General features: G+C 44.4%; 1 protein-coding gene across 4 annotated transcripts in view; it reads left to right on the forward strand.

The window, feature by feature from the left end:
- Positions 1-14,414, forward strand: part of hydin (HYDIN axonemal central pair apparatus protein) — a 134,149-nt gene that overhangs the window by 92,188 nt on the left and 27,547 nt on the right. For all 4 annotated transcript variants that reach the window (XM_066684401.1, XM_066684403.1, XM_066684405.1 and 1 more), the window contains 19 exons: positions 604-720; positions 882-1,065; positions 1,283-1,424; positions 2,474-2,633; positions 2,728-2,901; positions 3,975-4,388; positions 5,459-5,671; positions 5,767-5,972; positions 6,179-6,361; positions 6,482-6,601; positions 9,024-9,183; positions 9,286-9,458; positions 11,250-11,448; positions 12,386-12,485; positions 12,572-12,671; positions 12,791-12,959; positions 13,043-13,284; positions 13,372-13,477; positions 14,142-14,346. In XM_066684401.1, the coding sequence (XP_066540498.1) occupies positions 604-720; positions 882-1,065; positions 1,283-1,424; positions 2,474-2,633; positions 2,728-2,901; positions 3,975-4,388; positions 5,459-5,671; positions 5,767-5,972; positions 6,179-6,361; positions 6,482-6,601; positions 9,024-9,183; positions 9,286-9,458; positions 11,250-11,448; positions 12,386-12,485; positions 12,572-12,671; positions 12,791-12,959; positions 13,043-13,284; positions 13,372-13,477; positions 14,142-14,346 (3,367 nt within the window). The remainder of the gene's footprint in view (positions 1-603; positions 721-881; positions 1,066-1,282; positions 1,425-2,473; positions 2,634-2,727; positions 2,902-3,974; positions 4,389-5,458; positions 5,672-5,766; positions 5,973-6,178; positions 6,362-6,481; positions 6,602-9,023; positions 9,184-9,285; positions 9,459-11,249; positions 11,449-12,385; positions 12,486-12,571; positions 12,672-12,790; positions 12,960-13,042; positions 13,285-13,371; positions 13,478-14,141; positions 14,347-14,414) is intronic.

Consider the following 14,414-nt stretch of genomic DNA (forward strand, 5'->3'; position numbering starts at 1 on the left):
TAATCTGGCTAAAGTTAGCAGCCGCAAACCTGGCTCACTGCACAGTAACGGTTAAAAACCTGATTATCATGGTTTAGTCAACAAGTCTTATCACTAACTAACACATCACATTACTTACTCGTCCAACAAGAGGGCATCTGTCTCTCAGCTCCCTCCACTGAGTAAAGTCAGGCCAATATTAACTCCAGTATCACTCCCTCTTGTTCTCCTCCTTGCTCCCTCTGCCATAATGTCTGTACCGGGAAAACTGAGCTAGATTCTTCTTGTAGAGAGCGAAACACCCTTTATTTGCTCTAAAGCTCTGTGATTCTGAAGTGGCACAGCCAAGTTTTTAGGGGAGCATCCCCACAGGGCAGTGAGAAAGGTGCTATCCTCCCTATTACAGGTCAGAGGAGCATCACAGTCATTTTTGAAGCTGTAATTTTAAGGTAGTTAGCTTGGTGCTGTCAAAAATTTATACACCAAAATTTCTTTCTATTCTAGCCAGCCACAAAGTACAGGTTATTCAAATTACAGGAGGATATTTTTGAAGAGGTTAAATATAAGCCAGTTACATAAGAAAGAAGAAAGTCAGAGAATAGTAAACACCTTTATTATATATAGGCTGCTGGAGTTCAGAGGTTTCCGAGTGATAGCGTAAGCCAGATGGGTGAGCCGGGAACGCTGAGTGTCTTACTGCCTGATGATCTGTTGATGGAGATCCTGTCAGAGCGGCTACAGGTAAACAGCACATTCTCCACCAAGATAACTGCATTATTAAGCAGACTTTGTGATTGATGTCTTTTACCATCTTTGGACCTTTACAGATGATTGTTTGTCTGTGATGAAGAAGAAAAATATTACTTGCTTGATGTATATTTATTGTGCCTGCACCGTTGTAGCTTAGCGACTGTCACCGCGGCGTTGTGATTGACAGCCTGGAGACGCAGTATTGCCGCTCTACGAGTTCTGTGCTGCAGATCGTCCTCAAAGCCTTCAACAATCGCAGGCACATCTATGTGATCAACCTCCACAACAGCTACCAGGCCTTCAAAGCCGAGGAGATGGAGAGGTTGGAGGCAGCAGGTGAGGAGGGGAGAGTGTGGCGAACCTGACAGGAATAGAGGGATAGATAAAAGAAAAAGGTGGGGGTGTTGGAGACATATCACACTGGCAATGTTACTGTTATGCCCATATTTATGCATACGATTATACAGACGCAGAACTGATGAAGGGTGATGAATGGGTTAGTAAAGTATTCAGAGGCACTGACAATAAAACCTGTTCGTGTGTATGTGGTCAGAAGCCCTACAAAGGGAGCAGATGGAAAGAGAACAGCTCCGAATACAGGAGATGGATGAGGAAGAGTATGACGCCTTGCCCGAGGAAGTGAAAGAGGGCATTAACCTTCAACGCTTGAAAGTGCTCAGGGAGAACAAACGCAGGTAACTCACTGCTCCATTGAGGGCTCCGAGTGCTTAAAGAAAAGCCCAACAAACACAAATCCAGTCACTTACACACTCACATCTGTGGACAATTTACACACTAGTCCAGTCCCTCTCCCATTCAACTGTGGACAGTTCACACAACCTATATACAAGTGTGTTTGAACCGTGGGAAGAAACCCATGCAGACATAGGGAGAACACCGAACTCACAAATTCTGACTAAATGTAAAGTCCTGGAGCTGTGTGGCAATGATGCTAGCTTTTGGCCTGCTATTATTCAATCACATTCATTCATTCATTTTCTGTAGACACTTATCCAGTTCAGGGTCGGGGTGGGTCCAGAGCCTACGTGGAATCACACCCTGGAGGGGGCGCCAGTCCTTCACAGGGCAACACACACTCACACATTCTTGTTCAATCACAGATTCATAACAAAAAAGAGGATTGTTAAAACTGAGTTTAAACTTCTTGAGTATATTAAAATACTTGTGTATCCCACTTGATTTTTATGGATTATTTATTAATTTCATTGTCATACTACGGTGCAGAAATACAGATTTAAGCTTTACTGAATCTGTAGAGGCAGCCCTTTTGGTTTTCATTTGCTCACGAGATCATACGTGACTCATATCCGGAGTTATGAGGCAGTGAAGAGGAGTTGATATACTGTACACAAGATATGTCATCTTCCTGTCACTGTGTGTGATTGTGTCCATCTGCAGTTTGTGAGAAACTGACCAATGGACGCTCACGAATAAAGGTGTCCTTTCACAAGCGATGGGAAGAATTTTTCAAATTCTCTTTCAGCTTTAGTGCCACGTGACCTCCGTTCACAGTGTTGTGGATCAAGTGGGGCCTCATTACAGAGACTGTTCATATTTAAAAATGAACTTAAGAAGATATGCCACAATGCCCTTTAACAAATGTCTTCGTCAAACAACACATTTGAACTACATCCCAAAGGTTTTCAGCCTGAATGTTATGTTTAATTCTTAAGCTTTTTCTTTACATAGAACCATATATATATAAATTGTGTATCTTCTCTAGGGAGCAGGAGAGACTGCAGCGGGAACAGGAGAAGAAGCAGCAGGAGGAGTTGGAGAGACTGCGAGAGGAGGAGGAGATGAAGAAAAAGAACAAAAAGGGAAAAAAGGAGACCTTTAAAGAAGATTTCTCAGGAAAGAGGAGTCAGCTGGGTGTGAAACAGGTCCGAGCCGTAGGTGTTGAGACGCGTGTGACATCATAACACTAACATTAATAAACCATACCGTTCCCGTTCATCCTCCCTGCTGTCTCCACAGGCAGCTTTTCCAATGGGCCCTGAATCCAAACAGGACGAGCACCTGAGGGAGGGCAGAAGGATGTCCTGCGTAGATGGCAAAGACAACAGGGACTCACCTCTAGAGAGCGCCAGGGAGCCGGATGATTGTGGCAAGAAGAAGAAAGGCAAAGACTGCAAGCTAGCTGAAGATCTGGTCAGTTTAAAAACCCGTGGATGAGCTGCATGTTTTGTTGAATTGCTAAGTGAAAATAAGCAGCACATCCTCTACAAGGAACCGGAACAGGCTGTTTTTTTTCTGTGTGTGAATAAACAGCAAGAAAATGCTGTAATTACCTCACCTGTACAAGACAAAGTAAGTGTGTAATGTATTCAAGCGTGTGCCTCCAACTGCATATGCCACAGGGTTAAGGTTTGACACATTCATAACGTAAGATACTGTAACACTTTATTGATCCTGGAGGAACTTGTAGTGTCACAGCAGTACACATATTACACAAGAGAAGACAGGCATCTGTCACGGGTGACCACTGGTCTCTTTGCACTACCACAGATCCATCCCCTAGACTCTGAGGAATGCTGATATTTGAGATGGATTTCTCTGGTGAGCAGAGCTTCTTTGAGACCTGTATTTAAAAACAAATCTTCATGCTTTAATATTCTGCCCTGGACAGGACCGTCACGTACCTTTTTACAGCAAATCGTGAAGAAGTTGATTACTGGCAGGAACCAAAAATAAAAAAGCGACCTTAAAAAATCGGACCCAGGAAATTGCCTAAAGCCATTCGACCAATGATAAATCTTATTTAAAGTGTGTAATATTTTTTTTGTTTTAGAGGATCTCCATTCATTTTAATAGACAATATATTTATTTAAATATTTGGGTAAAAATTTCGGCCGTTTTTCACTCCAGTTTCTTCCAGTGAAATGATGCGCTCAGCTTTATACCGACTGAGCAAACCCCGTTCACATCACACTTCTGGCGAGTACCTGCTCTTAACATTGTGTGTCAGTTTTTCGTAGGATGTGAAATCCTCCCTCTCTTAAGGGCAAGGCCACCCTGTCTCTCGCGGCTGGAGAGTCCCCCTCACCCGAGGATTCCATTTTGAGTTTGTGTGGGGGTTCTGGGCCTGTGGCAGTGCTTTCAGACCAGTAGTCGGCCGTGACATATGTTCAGCACCGCACAACAGCATCCGCCTTAAATCCTGTCCTCGAGTCTTGTCCTGAATCCTGCACTAATATGATGTCTGTGTGGTTGGATGTTAACAGAGTGCTAAGGCAGAGAACCAGCTGTCCATCCGCTTCCAACTGTACGAGCAGAGCCAGCCTCAGATCCAGCATGTGCTGCAGAACTGGGACCGAACCCAGGGCCTCCTGCTACAGCCATTTCCTTCTGAGCAGCAGCCCCAGGAGCCAGAGGAGACCACAGAGCGTCACGCAGCCTCAGGCAGGAAGTCCAAGAAGGAGAAACTGGAGCGAGAACGTTTGGAGAAGGAGAAGCCGAAAGCCGAGCTCCTCTCTCCCTCTCCCAATCAGGCACGCTACTCTCTGGAGAATGCAGAGGCTTTAGAAAAGGAACCAGAACTGGAGGTCGTCCCCCTCATCTGCATCTCTGCCAATGAGAAGGAGCAGCTGAACGGGGCTGAACTTCTCAGCAGTCTGAAGCTGCCATCGTCCGAGGAGGTAGCTCATGACACTTTTTTGTTTTGATGTTTGGAAACATCAAGTGAAATGCTGCTTCATGTGAACGTGATAGTGATGCTAGTTAAATGTTGAACGTAGGTGTGTCTCAAAGTAAGGACCCCACTGAAGTATGAGAGGCTTTGCTAGTTCTGGGCTTCAGAGGCAGCTCCTTCTCCTCCACGTTTCACTCATGCATGTGCTGTACTGCAGAAGAGGAAGAAGGAGGAAAATGAAGGAGAAGAAGAAGTAGAAAAAGGTGATGACTGAGAGAAAAGTTAAAGGATAAGAAGAGGAAGGAGATGAAGAAGAAGAAGAAAGATGGAGAGGACAAAAAAGAGAAGAAGGAGCTGAAGAAGAAGAAGAAGAAGGTGATGAAGAAGAAGAAGAAGAAGAAGGAGATGAAGAAGAAGGAGAAAGATGGAGAGGACAAGAAGGAGGAGAAGGAGATGAAGAAGAAGAAGAAGAAGGAGATGAAGAAGAAGGAGAAAGATGGAGAGGACAAGAAGGAGGAGAAGGAGATGAAGAAGAAGACAAGAATAAAAAAGCAGCAGCAGAAAAAAATTATATTTTATTTGTTTCTGACTCTTTGTTTCAAACTCAAACCCTGTTCCTGTGTATTATAATAGTTCAGCTATTAAAATATTAGTATTATAATATAAAACCAGTGACATGCCATGGGACAGAAACATTCTTTGGGGACTTTCTGTAGAGATATATTACAGTAATACAAGCTCAGCTGGCAAAGTAAAACACAAAACAGCTCCATTCATTCATCTTCTGTAACTGTACCCTCTGGATCTTGTTGCCGTAGGATGGAGTCTACCTGGAATCTTTAGGTGGAAGGCAGGTGATAAACTGAAACTGAAACCCAAAATGGTCTCAGCTATAAATGATCAGAATTTATAGTCCCCAAACACAAGCCACAGAATGTAACTTTATCAGGCCCTGATACCGATCACGGCAAGACTTGTCCTGCATTCACTGACAAGCATGAGGTCCTGAAGAATGATATACACAACGAATACCCGCACATCCTACAGTTGATGTTTTTCTGCTGACCGTTATCGTAGGTTCTGGATGGGTTGGGACTTGGACCTAATGGACCTCCCATCCCTCCACCCATGCTGTTCTCAGTGGTCCCATACCCCAAAAAGAGACTGGATCCCAGCCACCAGCTTAGCTGCTTCACCCTCTTAGAGCCTTCACCTCAGGAGAATCCAGCTGAGGACAAGAGCAAGGCAGAACTGGACCTGGAGACCCACAGTCCCATCGTGTCCATCAAGGTTTGAACACAATGTGATTTTATTTTGTTAACCATGTATTTACAAAAGCCATTCTGTGGAAGAGGGAGATTGTATTGTGGATCTGTGCTTGGTAGGAGGAGGTGGCAACTCCAACCAAAGGAAAAGGGAAGAAGACAGCAGTAAAAGAAGACCCCCTCAAAGAACCTGTGAAAGACAAACGACGACCTCTAGCCAAGAAAGGAGGCAAGAGTACAGAATCTCTCTCCACTCTTCTCAAGACAAATGCCCCTGAAACTGACCAGGCCAGAGCTGCGGACGTTCAATCACATCGCCGTCAAAGGTACGGAAGACTGTCAAAACATGTTTAAAAATAAACTTTGTAAATAATAAAGAAGCAGACAAGATTGTAGATGTTCTCCCAGTTCTCTGAACCGTTTAAAGTATTCTTTGTGTTTGTGTGAAAACACCACATTCAGAAAGTCTCTGATCCATTTTTCATTCTGTCACTGGTGTCTGCCTGCTGTTGGGGTCTCTGTGGGTCTGAAGGCTCTCTCATTTCCGCTGGACTGTGCCGGCGAGCGGAGAGGTGACCTTGAGGATCTGGTTCAACTCTTCTGTGAAAGGCGAGTTTCATCAGACCCTCAGCTTTGAGCTGATGGGGACCAAGCGCTGCTATCAGCTCTGTCTCAGAGGCATCTGCGCCTACCCCTCTATCAGCGCAGACTATAAGTGAGTACACCCTGCAGATACAGCCTGCTCACATGGACCTGTATCAGGGGTATGTTGCTCTTTATTCCATTCATAATATTCATGATTGTGTGTGTGTGTGTTTGTTTGTGTATTTGGCAGGACTGTGTTTGCTCACTGTAAAAGGGTCTTGCAGCCTGAAAATGGACTGCAGAAGGCGTACATTGTCCGCCCAGGACTGTATGATTTCGGCCCTCTGTTTATTGGGAAAACCAGAGACAGGTACAGGGTAGGGGTGGGCGATATTGTCATAAAATAATATCACGATACTTCAGGGTATTTTGGCGATAACGGTATTCCAATATGAACAAACACTGAAAAATACTTTTATTAATTTCAAAAGCACACTATTGCAACTAAATAAATGTTATATTACTATTAATTATATTAAATAAAATATACTTTACACAATACCATGGTTTATTGTACATCAAGCAAATTCCTCCAGCTCAGAGCCACTTTCCACCATACTTCACCGTGTCTAAATCACTAATGTAAAGAATGTAGGCCGTATTATGGGTAACTTCATGATGTCATTATGTAAACAAGTCAGAATATCACTGTTATCACGATATAGATTTTTTATATAGTTTTAAAAATTATGACAATATTATCGCGAACGATACGATACGATATAGCACAGGCCTAGAACAGGGGCATTTTTAAAAGACCCATACTGAGGTATTTACTGCATCTGTTGTGACAAGATCTATAGCCTATATCACTGATACCATCATTTTAAATGTATACGACATACTGTTGCAGAACAGTGTTTTTTTGTTTTTGTGTGTGTGTGTGTGTTAAATATTTTCAACAACATTAGCAGTTTGTCCACCTAAAGGGAGACTAAGTCATATTTCTAACTTAAAAGTACAGCTTCAAAATCATTGTGTTGCTCTCTTAACAGAGAGAATAGAGCCTCTGTTTGTGCTTCTCCAGGCTTAGCACTATGGAAACTGCACAATGTAACTTCTGCTGGCAGAAACCACCACACTCCCTCCCTCCTCCCCCTTCATTTCAGGACAGTGCTGTAAAAGTGAATTACCCTCTGCAATTGTGGAGAGAACCTAGCTGCAAAAATGCCCCTAACCCCTGCAAACGCAGAGGGATGACTGCACTGTAGAGGGATGACTGTACCGTAGAGGGATGACTGTACCGTAGAGGGATGACTGTACCGTAGAGGGATGACTGTACCGTAGAGGGATGACTACACTGTAGAGGGATGACTGTACCGTAGAGGGATGACTGCACTGTAGAGGGATGACTGCACTGTAGAGGGATGACTACACTGTAGAGGGATGACTGCACTGTAGAGGGATGACTGTACCGTAGAGGGATGACTGTACCGTAGAGGGATGACTGCACCGTAGAGGGATGACTGCACTGTAGAGGGATGACTGTACCGTAGAGGGATGACTGTACCGTAGAGGGATGACTGCACTGTAGAGGGATGACTGTACCGTAGAGGGATGACTGTACCGTAGAGGGATGACTGCACTGTAGAGGGATGACTGCACTGTAGAGGGATGACTACACTGTAGAGGGATGACTGCACTGTAGAGGGATGACTGTACCGTAGAGGGATGACTGTACCGTAGAGGGATGACTGCACTGTAGAGGGATGACTGTACCGTAGAGGGATGACTGTACCGTAGAGGGATGACTGCACCGTAGAGGGATGACTGCACCGTAGAGGGATGACTGCACCGTAGAGGGATGACTGCACCGTAGAGGGATGACTGCACTGTAGAGGGATGACTGCACCGTAGAGGGATGACTACACCGTAGAGGGATGACTGCACCGTAGAGGGATGACTACACTGTAGAGGGATGACTGCACTGTAGAGGGATGACTACACTGTAGAGGGATGACTGTACCGTAGAGGGATGACTGTACCGTAGAGGGATGACTGTACCGTAGAGGGATGACTGTACCGTAGAGGGATGACTGCACTGTAGAGGGATGACTGCACCGTAGAGGGATGACTGCACCGTAGAGGGATGACTGCACCGTAGAGGGATGACTGTACCGTAGAGGGATGACTGTACCGTAGAGGGATGACTGTACCGTAGAGGGATGACTGCACCGTAGAGGGATGACTGCACCGTAGAGGGATGACTGCACCGTAGAGGGATGACTGCACCGTAGAGGGATGACTGCACCGTAGAGGGATGACTGTACCGTAGAGGGATGACTGCACTGTAGAGGGATGACTGCACCGTAGAGGGATGACTGCACCGTAGAGGGATGACTGCACCGTAGAGGGATGACTGCACCGTAGAGGGATGACTGCACTGTAGAGGGATGACTGCACTGTAGAGGGATGACTGCACTGTAGAGGGATGACTGTACCGTAGAGGGATGACTGCACTGTAGAGGGATGACTGCACTGTAGAGGGATGACTGCACTGTAGAGGGATGACTGTACCGTAGAGGGATGACTGTACCGTAGAGGGATGACTGCACTGTAGAGGGATGACTGTACTGTAAATCTGAACATGTTTGCCTCAATTACACGATTTTCTGAGTGAAAATTCTAGACATCATTATAGATCTTAAATTGAAACATTTTCTGCATTTTTAGGACAATGTCTGCATTATTCACTGTTAAAATGATAACACAACTGTGGCTTCTTCACTTAGATACAAAGAAAACATTTACCCTGAAAATACAGAGAGACTAGTAATGCACAACAACTCACCAATGGAGGCCGAGGTTCATTTCTCCTTCCAGCACGACGCCAAGGCCACCACATTCCTTCTCGACCCCCCGAGCATGATCCTCAAACCCAGCGAAAAGAAAGTGGGTGTTTCTGTTCTCCTACTGCGGTTCTATTCAACACAAAGTTTTTTTGTGTGTTACTTCATGTGAAGGAGGTGTCTCTAAACATCTTTGGTTTTTCAGGAGCTCAGAGTCTGGGCGTACCCCACTGCCCCAGGTCTGATAGAGGACTGTGTGGTGTGCTCCATTAAAGACAACCCAGAGCCTGCTGTGTTCCGCCTCGCCTGCAGAGGAGTCCGGCCAGAGCTGGAGGTCGACAGGAAGCAAATTTGCTTTGACAAGATTCTCCTTCACAGGTCTGGATCAAGTAATGTTGGTTTATAGTAATATAGTAAGTAGGGCTCAAAAATTAATTGAAATTGACATTCAGAGCTTCTAATCGACATAATCTTGTCTATATCGATTATTTTTATTCTGTTATGTCTCCACTGTGTGTTCATGTACTGTCCCTTTAAAACCACGCTACCAAGCTGTAGTCACGTGATTCTGCTGCTATCTGCCACATGGAAGTAACCTAAACCAAGCGGGCAGCCTTGGCCTACTGGTTAGAGGACCAGGCTTGGTACCAGAAGGTTACTGGTTCGATCTTCAAGATCGGCACAAACTTCCCTGGCTGAAGTGCCCTTGAGCAAGGCACTGAACCCCAAGGCTGTCCACCAGTCTGGGTGTGTGATCACAGCCCCTAATGCACTAGTGTGTGCGTGTGTGTGTGTGTGTGTGTGTTCACTGCCACAGATGGATTAAATGCAGAAGACACATTTCATTGTATGTTGTACAATGACAAACAACTGCATTATTAAACATTATTAAAACATTAAGCTGAGGCCGACTGATCAACTCGAGCAGTTTGTACCACAGAAAAACACTGTGTCTGAGGTGTGGATGTGCTGTGTTTGACTATAATTAAGACAACTCTGAACAAAAAGAAGTCGAATGTAAACGCTGAAAAAAAAACAACTTCCTCTACCTGGCACAGGGCCAGCACCTGAGCGCTTATGTCAGCGTGGCCAAAGAACGAGAAGGTCACCAGCTGACTCTCGCCCGGGTTTAGTACACCGTAGATTGGCAAAATGTCAAATACCTGTGAAGGTGTCAGAAAGGTAAACGTCCCTCCACGTAAAGTTGTATACTTCTATCCCACTTCTAATTGTAATGGAGAATAACATGAATTAAACCTGTTACATTCCTCTCAAACCCAACCTGGGATCATGATGAAAACATACACATTCTACTACTAGGCCATTCATAGGTTGAGTAGGAAGAGGCTGAATATCTGGCAACCCAGAGTGATAAACCTAACCTCAACCGTAAACCTAAACCTAACACTAACTCTAAACTAAACCTGAAGGTTTACGACCAAAGCACAGTCACACACCGAATATAAACAGTGCTCAGAAAAGAAGAGAGGACCAAGCTCCCAGTGACATTAGAGAAACTATCCCAGCTTTAACACTGGAGCATATAACAGCACAGGCCTCGTCACTGAACTGAGAGGGTCACAAACACAACAACAAAATAATCGTTGGTTAATAATAATCGTGGTAAAATGTCTTATTTAACCGTGATATTGATTTGTGCTCGTATCGCCCTGCACTAATTGTAAGGATACATAGATCCTAAAGGCATTTAATTTACAAAAGTTCTTAGTGGTGGGCACACAGTGGTGTTACAGCCAGTGTCACTGCCACTCCAGGATCTCTGGGTCCTGGCTCATGGCTCCTGGGTTTGATCCTGGGTGAGTGTGTGATATTGGCCACAGGTGTGTGTGTGAGTGACTGTGTGACTGGCTCCACCGTGACCCTTAACAGGATAAAATGATTACACAAGTTGAATGAATAAATGAATGAACACCTTAGGCTTAGTAAAGACCCAGTTTTGACAGCATTAGGGTTTTCATTGTTTTTTTGGTTTTTTTTTATTACTGCTATGCCCTTTTTGAAATGTGCATTAAACCCATCACCCATCGCAAATGTGAGGACATTTTAACTGAGATTAATCACCTAGTGCTGTTATATTACCGTATATTTCCTGAGTGAGGGACATACTTTTCTAAGTTGTTTCTATTCTGAATGAATGTATATCTCCAGGAGGGACACACGGAGCCTGCGCCTGCGGAACCCCACTGCGCTGCCGTTGGTCTGGAGACTCTGCGGCCTGGAGGTTCTTGGTGAAGAGTTCAGTGTGTCGCAGAATGAGGGAATCGTGACACCCCACTCTGAGTTCTGCGTATACATCTACTTTAAATCTAGAAAACCCATCAACCTAAAGAAAGCCATACGTCTGGAGGTAAAAGGCCAAACTATAGTTTCAACCCTGGCCTATCTCCATTTTTTAATATGTAAAATAATTATTAAATTCATAGTTTTTACTGTAGTAGTATTTTAACACTTGCTTTATATAAATGTACCTCATTAATGAAGTGCTACACTCATGTCATTATTAATTTTGGTTTAACGTTATGAAGTCACCAACAGATGTTTATAACATTATAAATAGGGAGCTATTTATTTCTTTATGTATGTGTCATATTTTGACATTAAGGTGGGCAAATCAAAGCTAGCTAGCCTGCTGGTCAGACCTTCAGTTATTGTTCTGAGGACCTAATATCAGATTAACCATTGTCATAAGTAGCAGCTGACAGAAGAATCAAGTGGTCATGTTTTAACCTCCAATGAGCGAAACCCATTGTGTAAGAATTACAAACATCAATCTAGGCATTCTTCTGGAAATTTTGGAAGCATCACCTGCTGCAAAATATACCTGCTATAGCTTTCAAAGTGCATTTCATTGAGATGTTAGAAATGTAAAACTCTAATACATGTATTACTAGATGATGTATTACATTAAACATGGAAAGTCTTACACCAGCTTCAGCTGTCTGAGCTGTGATGGACTGGTCCCCTGCACAGAGGGTGGCCCTGCCTTACGCCCTGTGATTTGGAGTAGGCTCCCCATGGGGCTCTAGCAGATGCACAACACATAGTAGAGGTGCTTTATTCCCCTGTTTTGACTGTTATGGCCTGAAATGAAAGTTTAGCTCTAATAGTTATAGTTTGCAGCTGGGCTTTTCAGTACCAGTACTCAGCATGTTCTACCGAACAATTTATAATCTAATACCTAATCCAATATGTACTATCTAATACTCTAATACCTAATCTAAACATTATCTATCTATCTATCTATCTATCTATCTATCTAATGTGTGTTTGTGGGTGTGACTTAGGTGTCGGATGTGGAGAACATTCTTGGTAACGTCCATACAGAAAACATTCAGGTCGTGGCTGAGGCTTATGACGTCTCTCTGGGCATCACCTTTCCTAAAGGTACCTGTAGTTTCACAGCCAGCAGCACATAAGCGTATCAAATCCTTTATGTTTTTATTTTATTGAAATCAACTTCGAATTTGTAGGTGCAGACTGTGATCTGGACTTTGGAACAGTCAAAGTAGCAGAAGAAGTGAAGCTATCAGCTAATCTGAAGAACAAAGGCAAATATGAAATAGCCTACAAGTAAGTCTAAGACTTTAATGTAATCTACGCACTCCGAGTGTTTCCTGATGTCTTTCACAATGTAAAAATATAAGAATCTCTGGTAATAACAGTTACATGAGGTTTGTTGCTGTTTGCAGGTTCATGCTGGAGCCCACAGAGCCTGGAATGCCTGACCTGAACTCAGTCTTTACTATTACACCCCAGAAAGGTTCCCTGTACCCCAATGACCGGCCCACCGCTGTACAGTTCGTCTTCTGTCACAACAGGGAGGTGTCGATCAGAGATCAGTCAATCATACGGTGCCAGGTCAGGAGTCTATCCGTTCATGTGACGTCTCACCAATCGCAATGATATCATTTTTCTACCTTAATAACAGGCTTCTCCCGTAGGTGATTGAACCGAATGTAGCCGAGGGTGGAGAAACCATCGCCTTCATACCAATCAAAGTATCAGCACGGTGTCTTTTCTCTAAGTACAACATCACTCCACCAAACGACATCAACTTTGGTGCTCTGGTCTACGGCTCTCGCAAAATGCAGACGCTCACTGTGGAGAACCGGGGCAACTTTGAGATCCGTTTCACCATTTCCAGAATGAGTAAAGATCTCCCAGGTCCGACACAGAAGAAAGGGTATGAAGATTGGACATGTGTTTATGAAGACTTACGATTGGCTTACACTTGAGATTCCTCTGTTAGTGAAAGTCTTATCTCTTATAGCACAGGGAAGAGGACGTCAAGAGAGACTCACTCTGCAAAACCAGCAACTGCTGTCAAACTGCGGCAGTATGACTCCATTCAGAAAGACGGTACCATGCCCACCCAGGTAGAGTATGGTCAATGTTTCATTTCAGCACTCACACAAACATGCTGTCACAAACTATGCCTTCCCTTTAAGGGAATCGCTGACATTGTTTTTTTGTTTTTTACAAACACCAAGTTCTTTTTCCAAAACTTATTAGACAAAACAGTTATTCGCCAAGTGGTGCAGCAGGTAGTGTTGTGTGTGGTGTGTTCTCCCTGTGTCTGCGTGGGTTTCCTCCGGGTGACTGTCTGTGAGGAGTGTGGTGTGTTCTCCCTGTGTCTGCGTGGGTTTCCTCCGGGTGACTGTCTGTGAGGAGTGTGGTGTGTTCTCCCTGTGTCTGCGTGGGTTTCCTCCGGGTGACTGTCTGTGAGGAGTGTGGTGTGTTCTCTCTGTGTCTGCGTGGGTTTCCTCCGGGTGACTGTCTGTGAGGAGTGTGGTGTGTTCTCCCTGTGTCTGCGTGGGTTTCCTCCGGGTGACTGTCTGTGAGGAGTGTGGTGTGTTCTCCCTGAGGTAGGCTCTGGACCCACCGTGACCCTGAACTGGATAAGGGTTACAGATAATGAATGAATGAATGAATGTTCAGTACAGGGCATGAAATAATTAATGCCATTAGTCGTATTATGTTGTATACTTAATTGTGATTAATCATGTTAGTCTTACATGTTCTATTTTCCAATGCATGTAGACCCGTTTGTCTATGGGGGTGTTCTCATTGTCTCCATGCTTCGGCACCATTCCCCCCGGTGGCCAGCAAGTGATCACTGTGGACTGTGTGGCAGAGCAGGCAGGCTACTGGCAGGAGTGTCTTGTGGTGGACGTCACTGACCGAGACCCTTCCAACAACCCAGCAGGGATTCCCTACAGTTTGATAGCTGAAGTCTGCATGCCAGGTTCGTGAGTACGTGGAAAAAAAATGTCTCAACCACATCTTCTCCAAGTCATTGTTCTCTTTTGCTGA

This window comes from Hoplias malabaricus, chromosome 11 (genome assembly GCF_029633855.1).
Source record: "Hoplias malabaricus isolate fHopMal1 chromosome 11, fHopMal1.hap1, whole genome shotgun sequence".
Classification (NCBI taxonomy): Eukaryota; Metazoa; Chordata; class Actinopteri; order Characiformes; family Erythrinidae; genus Hoplias; species Hoplias malabaricus.